The following is a 17,126-nucleotide window of genomic DNA, read 5'->3' on the forward strand; positions in this document are numbered from 1 at the left end:
GGTGAAGCAGAAGCTCACAAACAGTTGTGTTTAATAAATCAAAAAAAGATTAATGTCAGATGGTTTTCTAGAAAATAAGTATGGTGAAGAGAGAATGATAACCACACATATTTTGTAAAATGCTCTTCTCTGACAGATGTGCTATGTCTCTCAAACTCTGAGCAAGCCATACTTATGCTTTTCCCTGCTGTAGAGGGCAACTGTGTTGCAGATAAATAGGATGAAGATGTGATTAATGCTGGAAAATATAGATATCACCATACTAGCAGTGACACAAAACACAATGAAGTGGATAAATCTGAATTACCGTAAAGTTTGGTCTATAAGCCGCAACTTTTTCTCCCAGCTTCAACCTCTGCGGCTTATACAATGATGTGGCTTATTTGAGGATTTTAATGATGCCGGGAATGTCATGTCTTGTCTATTCTTAGCTGCCCTTCAACTCACCAAAATCATGATTTCTGTCCATGAATCTTTGGATGAGCTTCAGGTTAGTGTGCTAACTGTTCACATTTTAAAAATCAAATCTGCACATATTAAAGCCTTCAGATCAGCATTCAGTTCTACTCTGCTCAAGCGCACACCCTCATCATACCGAAAATGTGAGGTAATGCCTGTGATGCAGCCTTCAAATTGAAGACGATTGTCCAAGTAGACAACAGTGCAAGCAACGAACCAGCAGCGACCTCCACCTTGCGTTCATGTTCATCAAGTGAAAACCAGGCTGAAGTCAGTGACAAGATGGCGGAGGAAGCTGTGCTGGTTCTCTTCAACTCGGACACTGAAGACGAAGATTTCAGTGGATTTAGTGAGCAGGATGACGTTGAATAAATGTGACTATCCCTAAATCATGGATCTTATTTTCATTGTGTTTATTTTTTTTTTTGTGGCACTAGCTGTATTTTCGCTTGCTTTTGTGTTGTTTCCGCTTGTGTTTATTTCATAACCTACAGTATAGACAGCTTTTCCATAGTATTGGTATGTGTTCCCGTACCGGTAATAAGTGCGGCTTATATACCAGTGTGGCTTATGTTTGTATGAAGTTCAATTAAAAAAAAATTTAGTGGGCGCTGCTTATATACCAGTGCACTCAATAGACCAAACTTTATGGTACACTACACTGTATTTAAAAAATGCTGCTGATTGAAATTATATCTTACTTTACCTTCCCACTTCTGTGTCATTTTCTGGAACACAAATGTCCACAATGGGGTGGAAGGAAAGCTGTGACACTGTGAGGGGAAGATAAGCATTTGATGCCTGGAGCCCACTTACTGCCTGCCCACCATATGCCACACACCTTGACTAGCCATGGGTATCACTGTGATGCCTTCCAGTGGGATGTCTGGTGCAGAGGTCACCTGTTGACAGTTGTCCAGCACCACAGTGTCTGTCACCTGTTTCTGTTGCTGCACACAATCTTCTGCTTCCACTGCTGACTGCCCTGCTGCAGGTACTGAGCTCTCCTCGCCTGTCTCACTCCTGTCCATTTTCTTGGGCTCTATGAAGCAGACAGACACACAACAGTCACACATTTTATGCCTTGGACAATAAAAGTACTGATTAAAAAAATCATAGTCTAAATGTTTAACCCAGAGAGCGCAATGTGCCACGATCATGGCTTTCCCTGTGAAGTGCGATGGGCCACGATCGTGGCTCTGTTTGCATAAGGTCCGAAATTGTTCAGCTATACTTGGTAGCCTTTGTAAAACTGCCTCGCTCTGGTGTTACTGCATCCCTGCTTGTGTTTGCACAAACTTTGACCGAGTTTACAAGTCTAAATCTCTGTATTTTTGTAAACAATAATGTTGACAAAGCTCAGGAAATGAGTGACCTTGTCACTGGTGATGAATCGTTTGCTGACAGGGATTCTGGTGAAACAGCTTTGTTATTTTGACACTTGGGCATGCCGGCTTGCTTGTTCTTCATTCAGTTTTGTGTCTCCAGCTACAAAAACTGGGGAGTGGGTGATGGGGGTGGGGAGGGGTGGTAAAGTGGGTTAGGCATGGATCTATTGCGAACTATTGACCAAATGAAGCTAGAAAACTGGAATTATTTTGATTTAAAGCATACTTGCTGCTTTTGAAAGCAACACGAGCTGAAAGAACACATGTATTTCTGTTTTTGCCTGTGATTGCATAAAGTACTGTAGATGTGCATGCATGTGGCGTCGGTGGGCGTGTCTCAAACAAAGAACACAATGCTTATAATTTCATTGTTTCAGTTATATTCATACCATGATTCTGCAGCCAGAACATTTTTTTGTACAGTTTAATGCTAATTTTGAGATTTTGACTCTGTAAAAACTCCCGAAAACGGAGTATGGCTGCCTACATGGCGGAGTAAAAACGGTCATACACGTAAAAGCCCACTCGTGTACATACGAGTGAATGTGGGAGTTGCAGCCCACGAACGCAGAAGAAGAAGAAGAAGACGACTCTGTAAAAGATGTGAAAATACCTATAAACATTGTGGTTGACGTTTTCGGAAAATAAGTGTGCAAAATTTGTTGATTATATCCTGTGGAATATCTCCAAGTACATACAAGGTACAGCCTTTTTCTTACTTTTATCTGATTATTCATTCACTCTACTTTCCAAAAATGTATAGGTTTACCTATTTATTCATACTGATAAACATACAAATGCCCCAGATGAGAGCACAGGTAGCGGAGGCAAACAATCTGTTTGTGTTAAGCATGATTTCCGAATGCATGTTTTATTATATCCAGCACTTTGAGGGTTAACCAATTCAGTGCCAGATGATTTTTTTGTTAAAAAAAAAAAAAAAAAAAATTATAAAAAGCTCTCTCCTTACCAGGGAATTTTGAGGATTCAAGGGTAATGAATGAAAAAATTCTAGCACAAAAACTATAGGAGATACAGAACAAAAGTAAACATTTTTGTGCATGAAAATGAATATGGATTTTAAATCCAGGCTTTTCCCCAAACTATTTTGAATCTGGAAACTATTTAGGCATTTCTTAGATAACTATTTAGGCATTTCAAAATGAAGATAATAATTTTTATGGATTAAAAAGTCTACTACCACCTCCACAGAATGACACCCAGAAAGAAAACAAACAAAATACAGCTGCAAACAGCGTGCTTATTGTCTGATTATGAATTTATGATAACAACCACAACACTTGTAGTCGTGTAAGTGAATAACTGTCCCAGCAATGACATATGTGGGTTCGGTCAAGATAAAAAGTCAATCATGTTCTAAGAAAGTGAACCATCAAGCTTTTCTTACACCTAAGAGAGTTCCCCTTTCAAAGAGTGAGCACTTTGATGATACTCCCTTCCTTGTGGTTGTAATTAGTCCGACAAGTGTCTGCTGTGCATCCGGTTTGTCTCCTCTATAAAGAACTCAGTCAAATAGATCAGCGTCAAAAAGCATGAAAACGTCAAAAACATGTGATTCCGGTCTATTTTCTGTAAACCCTAGGTTTCAAGAAAATTGTGGATTATTGGCTGCTGCCATTCCTGCCACTTGATCATAGTGAAAATATAGTTAAGTGACAGCTGGGCAACACCCACTTACCATGCCCTCTGACTGGCCTTCAACCTGTTGTCTTGCACCACTCCTCTATCTCTCCTTCCACTGTTCTCAAATTTCATGAAAGTACCACGCACTGTCAGTCATGGTCACTCACTCAGAAATGATATCTGATTGGACAGATGGACTGAAGAAAGAGTCAGATGTTCTTGGCAGTTTCATCACTGTCGTTGTCATCACCTTCAGTTTCATCACTGTCGTTGTCATCACCTTCAAGTTCAAACGAATCATAAGACAGTACCATCTCCCACTGTTATACTTAGTCATCAGCACAGCTTGCAAAGTTGTGTAAATCCGCTGACTGGGACCATTGTTTTCACTTGACCAAGTGTCTGAAGCCTTTTTGGCATGTGAGGCAAAACCCCTTCACACACACTCTCCAAGTGATCCAGTTAGCAAATGGTTAAAACGCTGGACTTTCAATCTGAGGGTCCTGGGTTCGAATCTCGGTGCACTTGGCGGGTAAAGGGTGGAGATTTTTCTGATCTCCCAGGTCAACATATGTGCAGACCTGCTAGTGCCTGAATCCCCTTCGTGTGTATGAGCATGCAGAAGATCAAATATGCACGTTAAAGATCCTGTAATCCATGTCGGTGTTTGGTGGGTTATGGAAACAAGAATATACCCAGCATGCACACCCCCGAAAACGGAGTATGGCTGCCTACATGGCGGGGTAAATAAATAAAAAACTGGTCATACACGTAAAATGTTACATGTCTGTCTGAGTGTGTATGTGTGTGCGTCTGAAACCTGATTGAATGACACAGGAAACGAATGATGAGCGCCCAGTGGCAACCATCAGTCGGCTCTACCCAGGTAGGCAGCCTGTGTGCAAATGTCCCCATGTATATAAAGCACTTAGAGACTGGTCTCTGACCGAGGATAGGCGCTATATAAGTATCCACATCAATCAATCAAAAAAATGGATTTTCCACCTGAAGAATGCTCACTTAAATGGTTTGTTTATAATCCAGGCACATCAAAGTAACCATTTAGAGTCTGTTTATGTCCACTGTACTAAAATCTGGTGAAGGAAAAATCAAAATACATGCATGCAGTCAGTGGACATCTTATAGGCACTATGGCAATACTTTTTGCATGATGTCAGCTGACGTCTTATATGCACTCAACTGGTTAAATATGTGCAAAATCACAGTCATGAAATGTTGTCACGGCTTGTGGCATTCATTTGTGCGCGTGTTTGAGTGTTCGTCTCCCTTCCTCTCCTCTCCCTTTCCCCTCTCCCTTCTCTCTCTCCCCCTTTTGCTCTATCGTTCTCTTTTGTGCTCAGTTCAGTTCTGAACTAATGCATGTGAATCTGTTGTCATGAGTGTCTGGCATGTCCTTATTCCTTCTTGTTCTGAACTCCCAAGTGAGTTCGGAAGTAACATCGTTTGGAAGGAAGGATAATGCTTTGCCTTTGGTACCGAGCATTAGTAGGAGAAGGGTCGCCGAGCCAGCAAGTGAGCTGTTGGGTGCCCTCTTGGACAGTTGTGGGGTTCAATTTCTGTGTGACCCCCTTCTTCCTCTGTGTGGGTTTGTGTTCTGTGTTTTCTCCTGGGCCAGTGGTGTGCCTGGTGACAGGTGAGGGAGAAGTTGTATAGTTAGTTTGTCCTCGTGGTGTTAGTGTTGTAACTTGTGACATTTGTTGGCATTTTGGGATTGGTTTAACGGAAATCTTTTAAATCCAGTATTCTTTTATTTCTAGATATTTTGGGATAATTAAGGTTGTGTTTAGGGTTGTTATTCTGCAATGTATTCAACTTGAGTTGTTTCAGATTTATTTCCTCAGTGAACTGTGTCTAACTGCGGCCTAAGATTTCCAAAACATTTGTGTGGTATTTGAAATGTGATTGGGAGATTACAACATTGCCTCACTGAGTTTTGTTTCAGTAGTTTAAAACCACAAGGATAGATACCGACATATTGTCATTTAGGGTAAATGTCTCTTTCCGATTATATGCGAGTTTAACTCCTTTACTGGAGAAACCATAAACATTTCATGTACTTTTGGCATTGGTAGCTTTGTGTGAAAGTGACTGTATATAATAAGATAACCAATTATTCCCTTACTTAGTACATTCTGTATCACTCCGCGGGAGGAGGGGGGTTACTCTTTCATAATGTGTAAGAGCATAGTCTACAGAGACATTGGAGTCTTGTTACAGATTTATCCTGTGACTTTTTCCTGTGGGTTTTCCCATCTGCCATCACCCCAACGGAACTCCAGGATTCGTCCCTGCAGTGGTCTTCATTCCCCTTCAGCCCTGTCCGTTCCAAATTCCCTCACTCCCACTTCTTTCCCCGACCTCCACATTTCCAACGTCCTCACCCACAGTCCCTCACCCCGTTCACCCTCTCTGATTCTGCAGGCATGCTACTTAAGCGAGTTCGTTGACACTGGCCTTTAACGGACGAGCTTGCGTTTGGTCCAAGTGAACTGACATTGTGTAACTAAAGGAGAGTGTTGCAGTAGTTAAGGGGTTAAATCTGTGTCTGGAGCAGTGTTTTCAAAGTGCAACAACAGTAAAGAACTGAGCTGAACTTTCTATGTCTCTGTGTTTTGTGTTGTCGGGGTGTTAACTTAGTCTGGGAAGGTGCGGGGGTTCATCGGCAACCCCTTATGGGTTGTGACAAATGTAAACGAGAGATGTCAAAATATAACTTTACACAAGCATAACAGAATGCAAACAAAGTGAACAAGAACAAAGCCCTCCTCCCTTTTCCTTTACCTGGTTCAAAAGGTTTGAATATTTCTTCTCTCAGGTGAGGCAGGAAAGTGTCAATTTTATCCCAGGTGAGCCTCCACAGCTTGGACTCAGTGCCACAGTCTGTCTGGAATATGCCTGCAGTCTCCATCACCAGCAGCATGTTCTTCAGGTTTTCAGGGATAGCCTCAGACTGTTGGACATCACATTGCTGGGGTCAATTGACAACAGCGAATACCTAATCATTTATCAACACAAATTGTTTAATGCTCTTTAGGTGCACTTACACAGTATACCCGATAAACCTGGTGCATACTGACTGGAAGGTGTTTTTTTCTGGCAGTTATGGATGTAACAGGTAATCCTGAAATGGGCTGCTTCTGGAATGCTAGGATTAATTTTACTGATTGTGCTTTACTCATAAAACCTTTTCCTAACAAACAAATATGTTGATGATACCGATGTTCAACCTTGAAGAAATTTTGTAATGTGAAATTGCTTCATCTCTGATCTTTAAATTATTTCTAACAAAACCATATGCACCAAAACATCAAGGTTGGTGACATTTGTTTCGTGTCTGGGGTCAAATGCATAATACTACATTTAAAAATACAACCACTTTTAATCGAGGCTTGGATTCACTTTTCACATCAGTTAACAAAACCTAACACTGGGAACAATAACTTATCTAACTGTGATTTGCAAGAAAAGATATTTTGTGAGTAATATTTTATCCTTATTGAATCTGAATGATTGATAAGGAATCATTTATATTCAAATTATCATTTTAATGTAACCTTTCTGAGAATAAAAAGATGTCTTCTTCTCAAAGATCCAGTTTGCCTTTAGAATTAATTTGTATCTGCCAATATTGATCTGATTTACCTTTCTAATTGTTTTGTATCTGCCATTTATACATTGCATATCAACTACTGAACCTTTTTCTGCCAAAACTTGTGCCATCTTAGTGGCATTACTATCAAGATGCATATCCTGAATTCCCCAAATGGATACCCCAGTCTTGTTCTGTAGTAATCTAAGCAGCAGTAATCTAAGTAACTGTCAATGTCAGGTTGCCATCAGATCCTGAAATGCTGCCAGTCCAATGGTATCTGTTCTGATGCCACACAATCATTACAACAATAACTCTGCTCTCTATTTACAATGAGGATTGTTTAGACGTGTTGCCGGATTAAGACAGAACCTCCCCTGAAGTAAAGACTGTCACCACCTTAATTACTGAATGACAGTCCAATTTTTCTCTTCTCATACATTATAAAGGATTTTTGAAGCTAATAGTAAGATATTGTCTTTCTTTCTTTGTACTGAAAAACATTCACTTCTTCAGAAAGCTGAGGATGCTTTCTTGCAGTCTTTCAGTTCACTGTCATGGCATGGTCCCTCTTAGCAGATGAGGATCATTATAGCCTGTGTCCGACACATGCTTTGATATGATGGCAGTGAAAGTGAAAGTGAAGTTGGAAATTGCCAACTGGAACTTCTGTTTTACTCTCCACTGGATATTCAGTAGCTGTGCAAGTTCTGTGCACATAACAAAACAATCTCATTGTTTTTTTTGTAAGAGTGGACTTCAAAAAACATTTTTTAAGGCAAGTGGAAGAGCAGAATCAGGTGCAACCAAGCGAGATAAGTTCCACTGAAAATGGAAGTGTTGGCAGGTTTGTTTATGCATTTGATGGCATTCAACCCCATGACCTACCAGTCATCTGGTATGACCCCAGCTAGTTTCTCAGGTGGCTGATCCTGAAGTGTAATTTAAACATTTTGTAAACTGATTAAATACTTTTTTTTAAGTGGAAAAAGAAAATGTATAGTTTAAAGAATTCTACTTAAAAACCAATGAATTAATAATAATAACTGGAAGGAATGGCTGATAATGATGTGCTTTCACAACTGAAATCTATTAATGGGCAGGTGTCTGCATGTGTCTGTTCATCAGCATCCACATACCCTTCAAATACCTCAGTAAGTGCACATTGTAACGCATCCTGACAAGGCATGGGCTGGCCACATCAGACACATCAGTCAGTCCTACAAAAAAACTGACTTACATTAGTACCCTTGGATATGTTACAGACAAAAACAGTGGAAGGTGACAAACCAGGAGGTCACTGCTGTCAGCCTTCATATACTTCTCCATGAAGTCCAGAATGGTAAGCCACAGAGCTGTGAACGTGGACAGACACAGCAATGGACTCAGGTGTTGAAGGAACACCTGCAGACACAACCACACAAATAGGGAATTTACATACAAATGAAAACTGACATTCATGAATCTGTTAAAAATCTTTCTTTCTTTTTTTTCCATATCTGCATAAGTGAATAAACATGAAAACCAAATTTCCTGACAATTTTTACCACTGGGTTTTGTGCTTCTACTTACAGGGACTGAACTAAAAAAAAAAAAATTAAAAAAAAAGCACTGTAGCTGGGGGTGGGGGTGGGAGTCTGCAAAAACCCCTGATGTGATGGAAAGATGACATCTCACCAGGGTGTCTGGGGGGCAAATCCCTCCGTGAAGGTGAGCTCCCCCCCCCCCTCCCCCCAAAGTTACAAACCCCAATAACAGTGCAAGAAATAGCAGTGTTTCATTTTTTTGCAAGCACACAAACTCACAGTAGAAAGAACAGTGTTTCCTATTAGCCTTAAATCATGGTATAAAATAAAACATACTTTCTGTGTGTAATGGAGATGAATCTTTGATATCCAGATCTAAATAACACATTTAACTGCAGCCATCAAGTGTTTCACTGCATCATGGGCTGAAGAAAATTTCAGCACACACAGTTGTAGTTTTTGTTGCATTTTGTGGCCACTGGCCTTAGTGACTGGACAGGGACAGAGATTATGCAAGTGTGTTTGTATGTGTGTGTGTGTGCACATGTGTGCATGTGCATGTGCAACATGCATCAGTGTTTGTATGTGTCTGTGTCTGTGTTAGCTGGGGATGTCTATGTTCATTGGTATACCAATGTGTGTGTGTGTGTGTGTGTGTGTGTGTGTGTGTTCCCTGTCACACTAGGTTTAGTGTGAAAAACATATATTGGTACATCAGGCCATTGGGACGTCAGTAAGCTCCCGAAGGCAGGAGTCATTTCTTTTTTGTTTGTTGTTCAAAGTGCATTTGTTTGTTGTTTTTAACTCAAAGTGTGCTAGATTTAATCAAAATAACCCAGTATTTACTCTTAGCTGGCTCTAAGTAAAGGATAATATTTGGCACAAGAGTTAGTTCCATCAACACAAATTAGAAAAGGCCTTTCATTATCGAGGCAGATGAAAAGAGCATGACAGTACTTATTTTTTTTCCTCCCCATCATTTTCTCTGGATTTGCAAAGATCTCAGGAATGGCCTCTGGTGCTTTTCTGTGGCAGTCACTTCCAACTGACAAACATATTTTTATTGCCCCCCCCCCCCCCCTCCTCTGAAATAGAAAAGAGCATTTACTTGTTTCCATGCAGCTTTCACATGCCTGTGCTTAGCTGAAAATAACTTAAGTAAGTAAAGACATTTGAGGCCAGCACCCACCTTTCCAAGGAGTGTCGAAGCTCTCATACGGGTTTCCTCCATTCCAGTGGGGTCCTGTGCATTGATGGTTTCCAACAGTTTGGTCAGCAAGGGAAATAACACCTAAAGCACACAGAATAGTACTGATGTGAAGCACTTACACAACAGCAGTTAAAAGCTATACACAACAAAGCTGTTGGGACACTGGGTTTATCTAAGAAAAACTATCTAATCTGATATTTCCCTCACAAATGTCAGGTTATAGCAAGCCAAGGACAGTAGCTCCTGAAGGCTGTCTATGTATCAACTAACTTTACTATGGAAAAAATAAGTATGTTCCTTGTATTCATTTCTCAGCTCTCAACCATTGACCCACTTACTACTGTTTATATATTTGTCAACATTTGTTTTTATTTTCAATATTTTGTTTCTCCATCTTCCTTGCATCTTCAGTGACATTGTTAGAATTTTGATCATCCAAAATCCATAACCACAGTTTTATTTTGTTGTAGATCATGCCCTTCAGCAGCCCTGATAAGGTTAACCGGGTAAAAGTCCCTTTTGAAATGAAAAATGGGCTGTACTCGGTGCTTTCTTCCCTTAGGTATCTCAATGGGGCCTGAAAGTAACAAACACCCACAGTAGGTTTTGTAGTGGTGGTGTCTAGAAGTGAGAGAACCTGAGCGCACGCTATCTAATTACACACTGACCAGTATTTTCTCCCCCTCTTCTAGACCTTGAGTGGTGGTCTTGACATTCTTCATTTGGATAAAAACGATGAACCAAGGTCACCTGTATACCATGCACATAGCACATGTAAACCCTCAGCAACATATAGGTTGGCCCTGGCAAAATTCTGTAGAAAAAAAATCCAGTTTGATGATAAAACAAATACACTTGCTGGCAGAAAAAAGAAGGGTGGTGCTGCACTTTAGCAATGCACTCTTCTTGGGGACAGCAGCCTGTTCTGACAAAAAGGGTGAAGGTGGGTGTCAGGCTTTGATTTCAAAGGCTGTTTCATCATGGCATCTGCACATCGCAAAGATCTGCCGCAAAAGCGAAAATTTTGAAATTATTTAAGAAGTTGAAAGAAATTCAGCTAAAGAAGATAATAGCGGAAGAATATGAAATTGTGCCGTCAACACTGGCAACAATCCTGGCTTCCAAAGAGAAGGATAAAGTCAGTATTCTGGAGGTGCAGACACCGCAGCACACCAGAAGATGTAATGTGCATGGCACAAGGACATTGAAAAAGAACCTCTCGAATGGTTTTGATGTATACACAAGGTAAAGTGGAAGAATATTTACCCATGCATCAAACCATCATTATGATTGTAGCATCATCATCATCACCATCTGTGTGTGTGTGTGTGTGTGTGTGTGTTGTCTTAAATTATCCCATCATTTCAAGCCATAGGTCCTACTTAATAGCTTGTTTATTACACTCGCTTTTTTAAAACATGATTTTATCCATATACACACACTATACACATGGGTATGCATGGGCAGACTGAATGGTAGCCTACCACTGTCTGGTAAGCATTGCGTTTGCTGTCGAACATGCATGCACTACTAATGTGGGTGTTCATGCTGTGTTGTGCAGAAGACAAAATGTTCCTGTGACTGGACCTTTCATGAGAGCAAAAGCTGAAGAAATTTCGTGCATACTTGGGAATGCTGACTGAAAATGCAGTGAAGGCTGGCTGACTCGATTCAAGAAAAGGCACAACATAGTCTTAAAGCTGTATGTGGAGAGAGAAAGTCTGATGATGAAGTGTCAACTGAAGCCTAGGTGAATGATGTCCTCAGACTAACTCTTGGACTGTACTAGCGTACTAGCCTGCTGATGTGTTGAACGCAGATGAAACAGGGATATACTGGCGAGTGCTTCCTGACAAGACTCATGCTTTTAAAGCAGACAAATGCTATGGAGGGAAAAAGTCAAAGGAACACATTACAGTCATGGATTGTGCCAATATAGATGGTACTGAAAAAGTGCCCCTGCTCACCATAGGCAAGTTTTAACTCACTCCATGCCAAGAGTTTTGGCCCTTGCGAATCCCTGAAAACCCAGGGTTTGTATAGGATGGAAAAAAAAATCTCAAAAAAAACAAACAAAACACCCAGACAATTGAAATTTAGTATGTGTATTCAGTGAATGTTGTTCCATATTTGTGCAAAAAATTAAATTATTTACTCACCATCTTGTTGATGATCACGGTATTCATTTTTTGTGTATTTTCTAGCATTTTTGCACCCATCAGAAAGGTATACCAAGTGTCCTTGAACAGCTTACAAATGTTCCACATCACATCCTAACACTATTTGAGGAACTGAAGACCTAGTACATGCAATAAAGTATGAACAGATGGTGGAGAAAGTTGAAAATCACGCACACAAAAGAAAATATTGTCTCTACATAAAAAAAGGGAGTTCACTGCACACAAAAACCTGATGTATTATCACTGACAATAGTCTTGTCTGGAGTGAAAAAGCTCATGGCAGGTGATGTTGAGTCCTGGGCACAGCTTCACACACAGTGGAACTCCACATTTTGGACACCAGTTGGCAGTTTGGTGTTTTGGTGTGTTGTGATGCTTGAACAGGTCTTCACAGACCTTGCACTTGCAGTAGCTGGTCACTCATATCCACTCCAGCCATGTTGGTGATGTAGTCTTGTACTGCAGCTGGCTTCTGTCTTTCAGGACGGTGTCGTGTTGTCACACTGACCATGGTAGTTGGCAGCATGACTGTTGTCAGCACATGAACTGGTTTTTTGTCTTGCCACTTCAGCACAGCAACATGCCCTGCAACCATACACACACTTAAATGATCATGCAGGTCTGACTCTTTCTTCTTATTGTTGTTTAAATTATTTGTTTGCTTATTCCCTTGTTTATTCTAAATATTTATGTGAATGGAAGCATAATGTGGTAAGTTTTTTTACATGAAGTCAAAGAAAACCACTTTAGATTTAAAAAAATTTTTTTTTACAACATTACAAACAATAGTGACAGTATCATCATTATTAGTACTATTACTGTCATTTCTACAGCACCTTGTTCTACAAATGAACAAGTAAAACAGAAAATAAGTAAACATATGCATGCAATCACACACACACACAGTTGTACACCTGAGCATGTGACATTATTTTCTTTCACACACACACACACACACATATATATATATATATATATATATATATATATATATATATATATAATACATACACACTCACCATTTTCAGTCCAATCACTGGTAAAAACACCAGCAAAGTCGTCCGTTTCCTCAGTGATTTCGTTGTCAGTGTCGGTCAGCTGGCACATGGTCAGGACTCGCTTTCCTCTCCACTGTAAACACCCTCTTCAGCAGCCGAATCTATTTCTAGTTCATCGGGATATGGTTCAAAATCACTGTCCGACGAACCAACATTATCTCCTTCAACATCGGAGCCTTCAGTTTGGATCATTCCAAAGTAGCTTCAACAATGTGTTGCGTTTGACCTCTCCTACCGTGTCGAACACTTCGACGCGACGCCATCTTGTCAAACAACTTGCAGAGCTGACCAAGGGTATGCTTCATTGTCGTCTGCTAATGAGCGTGTCACTGCACACACGCTGTGTGTGTGAATGAAAAGTTGGCCGGAGATAACTTAAGAATCAGTTCTGCTTTTGAGTTTCGTATCCGACACGTCACTCCAACAGCGCGACTTTTCAAAATCCAAATCCGCATATGCGGACATTGGCATCGAACGCTTTGTCCGACGACATCCGCATATACGGTTAATGGCAGCGAGTGAGTTAAAAGAGATTTGTGTTTTAGGGGCACAAAATGTCTACCCGTCAAGTACAGAGCAAACAGGAAAGCTTGCATGGACTCCACCCTATTCAATGACTGGCTGTTGAACTTCAACCAAAAAATGGCTGCAGAAAATTGCAAAGTTCTGCAAGTGATTGATAATTGCCCAGCCCACCCAAAGACTAACAGATATTTGAAAGCAAGACTGGGAAACAGAGAACTCGTTTGCCCCAATTTTGAACACAATTTCGTTCTGTAACAGACTCTTATGGAGCGCAAGAAGAAAAACTCCAGGTTGTAAACAGTTTCTAGTCCTATTTTAACACTGTTCTCAATCTGTCCTTTATGTTTAGGCATAGTGATTCAGATTTTAATGTGAGACTGCATGTTTTGAGCGACTTATCCATAATCAAGTTTAGCTGATGCTCTATTCATCACTGCAACAGTTTTGATTGCTTTCTTGAATTATTTTCAAAAGTAGCACCCTTCTCCTGTCTAAGTCTGCATTATTATCACTCTCAGTGTTTTGTAAAAGCCACAATAATTGCTGAAAATGAGTGACACTCATCGGATTTCCCGAAGACGAAGCACAACAATGGTGGCAGTGAAAGTGACAGGCACACAGATCTCCAAACTGCTCTCGTAAACGGCGAATTTCACCTCTCCAAAACTCACTGAAGCAGTGACAGAGAACAATGGTGGTGACAAACTATCAGGAATCGAAGATTTTATAATAATAATAATAATAATAATAACTATATTTATATAGAGCTGAATCTTATGCAGAGACAAATCAAAGCGCTCTCACACCAGTCATTCAAATGCATGCTTAACTCTAAAACTGGAAGGAAAAAAAACAACAAAAAACAAACAAACAAACAAACAAAACAAAAAAACAAAACAAAAAAACCCAACTGAAGACAAGGAAGAGGCAGGGAAGGGAGGCTATTTTGGGAAGATGTGGATTTTAAGGCCAGACTTGAAAGAGCTGAGTGTGGAGACCTGACGAAGTGAAAGAGGAAGTTCATTCCAATTACAAGGTCCAGAGACAGAGAAAAACAGCTGCCAACAGTCAAGTGTTTGAATCTGGGTATGCGTAGAGTGGATCCGAAGCCGATCATAGAGAGCGAGATGGAGTGTAGAGGTGAAGGCAGCCACAGAGATAGGAAGGGGCAGAGTTGTGAATACATTTATAACATAGAGTGCTGATCTTGTACTTTATTCTGTGTGAGACAGGGAGCCAGTGGAAATGTTGCAAAAGGGGAGTGATGTGCTCAGATCTTTTCTTTCTGAGGTCGAGTCGGGCAGCAGAGTTTTGTATACACTGAAGGGACTGAATGGATGAAGCAGGCAAACCAGACAATAGAGAGTTACAGTAGTCAAGGCGAGAGAGAATGAGAGGAACGACAAGTCTAGATGTTGCATCAGTGGACAGATATTTCTGGACGGAACTGATGCGCCGCAATTGACAGTAGCAGGATTGACATACATGTCTGAATAATAAATTTTTGGGTGGCCTCTGGAGCCAATTTTTAGTTGGAAATCCAACTATAGTTGGAAAAATCTCATGCCTGATAAAAAGCAAGAGACAGAAAGAGAGAGAGAGAGAGAGAAAGGAAGAAGCATAACATGTTGGATATAACGAAGCAACCTGATGGAAATTCATTATAACCAGCATGCCGGCTATAATGAAAGCCAGATATAACGAAGCAATTTTGAATGTCCCCAGCAATGTGTTACAAGCGGCTTTGACTGTAAAGCAAACATCAACATACTATACCCTCTACCAAATAATGAATGTAGCTTTAAAACCTGATTGATCACCATCAGAAAATGACACTGACCGATATTTCACTGTTTTAATGTGCAGGTAAATGTTAGGATCTTATCTACGGATTTAAAAAAAAACTTTTCCGGACTTTATCATAACCTTCTAGATTGGATTTTCATTAAGAAAACTTCCAACAGTTGTTGAACACACAACACTGACACTGACATGCAGGCAAGATTGTGGACAAACTAGCAGTACACACTTTAGCTATCTTAATATTTTGTTTTATTTATCTATTTCTTAAGCAGCCATCTGTTCAATTTTTTTCTTTGTATGTAATCACCCATTTGGTCATCCATATATCCACATGTCTGTGTGTGTGTGTAAATAGCATGTACTGACTTATTTCAAGCTTTAGCTGTTCGTTCCCACTGGCAGAAAAATGTCTGTGAAACAGATGAAGAATCACTCACTTTGTTGAAGCAGGCTTCCCACTCCATTGCAGACAAAGTCTGTAGGTCATGTACAAGAAGAGCTCTCTGTAAATAAGTCAGAGCCTGACTGCGAACCTGCCGACGTGTGTCACAACACAAACGGGCAATGCCTGAAACCAAAGTCACCATACTAACAACTTTTCAAAGGTTGCATGCACATACAGACAAGTATACACATAAAAATTCCCTACCCAATACAAGAAGTATGATTATATGGTATCAAATATTATGGACATGTCAAATTTCATTTTAAAATTACAAACAAAATTACGATTTAATAATGGATTTCACAATAAAATTCCATTTGCAATAAATGAAGTTCTAATAGACAGAAAGCAATCATAAGAAAGAAAGAATACTGACGTGCAAATGAATATGAACAGATTAAAAATAAAGTCATCAATTAAAACTTATCAGACATCTTGTCTTTGGTAAACAAGTTCAATATGCCTAGGTGTGTGCTTTACATAATACTTTGTTTTGGAACTACGAACAAGTCCAATAATTGTTCAGCTGAAGTGTTCAACACCAAAATAGAAACTTTCTATAATATCCAAACTCCAGAGTCAAGTGACGGATGTGTTTTCAGCCCCCTCACCCTGAAGCAAAGGACACCAGCATGTTGCCCATAGAGTGCCAGTGGCAGCATCAATGGGTTTCTCCCCTTGGTTGGCAACCTGCTCTGTGCTGCCACAGCTTTCTTGGGCCCAGGCAGCAAAGATGGAGGCAGCCCGGGTGTGCAGGGTGTGCATCAGGTCGAGCAGCTGAATGGACAAGGAATGGAGGCTGGTCAGTGCAGCCTCCTCCTCCCCTTCATCATCCGAGGCACTGGCCTGAGTGATCTGTGTAGGGTTGGACCGTGATTTTCTCATCTTGGAGTCCCTGTGATAACGGCTGCGAGATGGAGGATTGTGAGGGTGTCCACCACCACGCCTTTCCCGCATGGAGCTTGAGCGTATAGGAGAGCGATGATGACCTGCAAAAATGTACTCAAATGCCCATAATGTGAAATAGTGACTAGATATGAAATATCTAAAAGCAACAATGAAAGCAAACCACTGGAGAAAGACTAATATTTCGATAAAGATACTCCACAAGTAAAAAAATAAAAATAAAAAAGAATCACAGAAATCATTCATATGCAACAGAACTAATACTGGATCTTATTGCAGAGTATAGCACTTTTCAACAAAAATCTTTAAACACTAAAGGTATGTTTTTTGGGGGGGTTTAAAATTTTTTTTTTTTTAGCTGGAACATCTCAG

At 40.3% G+C, this 17,126-nt stretch overlaps 1 protein-coding gene across 6 annotated transcripts in view; it reads right to left on the minus strand.

Annotated features, from left to right (window-relative positions):
- The window catches only part of LOC143292975 (Golgi-specific brefeldin A-resistance guanine nucleotide exchange factor 1-like), a 233,267-nt gene that overhangs the window by 15,923 nt on the left and 200,218 nt on the right, over window positions 1-17,126 (minus strand). For all 6 annotated transcript variants that reach the window (XM_076603709.1, XM_076603706.1, XM_076603708.1 and 3 more), the window contains exons 32-37: window positions 16,460-16,837; window positions 15,841-15,971; window positions 9,817-9,918; window positions 8,392-8,505; window positions 6,294-6,462; window positions 1,301-1,501 (exon numbers count right to left, since the gene is read on the minus strand). In XM_076603709.1, coding sequence (XP_076459824.1) covers window positions 1,301-1,501; window positions 6,294-6,462; window positions 8,392-8,505; window positions 9,817-9,918; window positions 15,841-15,971; window positions 16,460-16,837 — 1,095 coding nt within the window. The remainder of the gene's footprint in view (window positions 1-1,300; window positions 1,502-6,293; window positions 6,463-8,391; window positions 8,506-9,816; window positions 9,919-15,840; window positions 15,972-16,459; window positions 16,838-17,126) is intronic.

The sequence above is a fragment of the Babylonia areolata genome, chromosome 18 (genome assembly GCF_041734735.1).
Source record: "Babylonia areolata isolate BAREFJ2019XMU chromosome 18, ASM4173473v1, whole genome shotgun sequence".
Classification (NCBI taxonomy): Eukaryota; Metazoa; Mollusca; class Gastropoda; order Neogastropoda; family Buccinidae; genus Babylonia; species Babylonia areolata.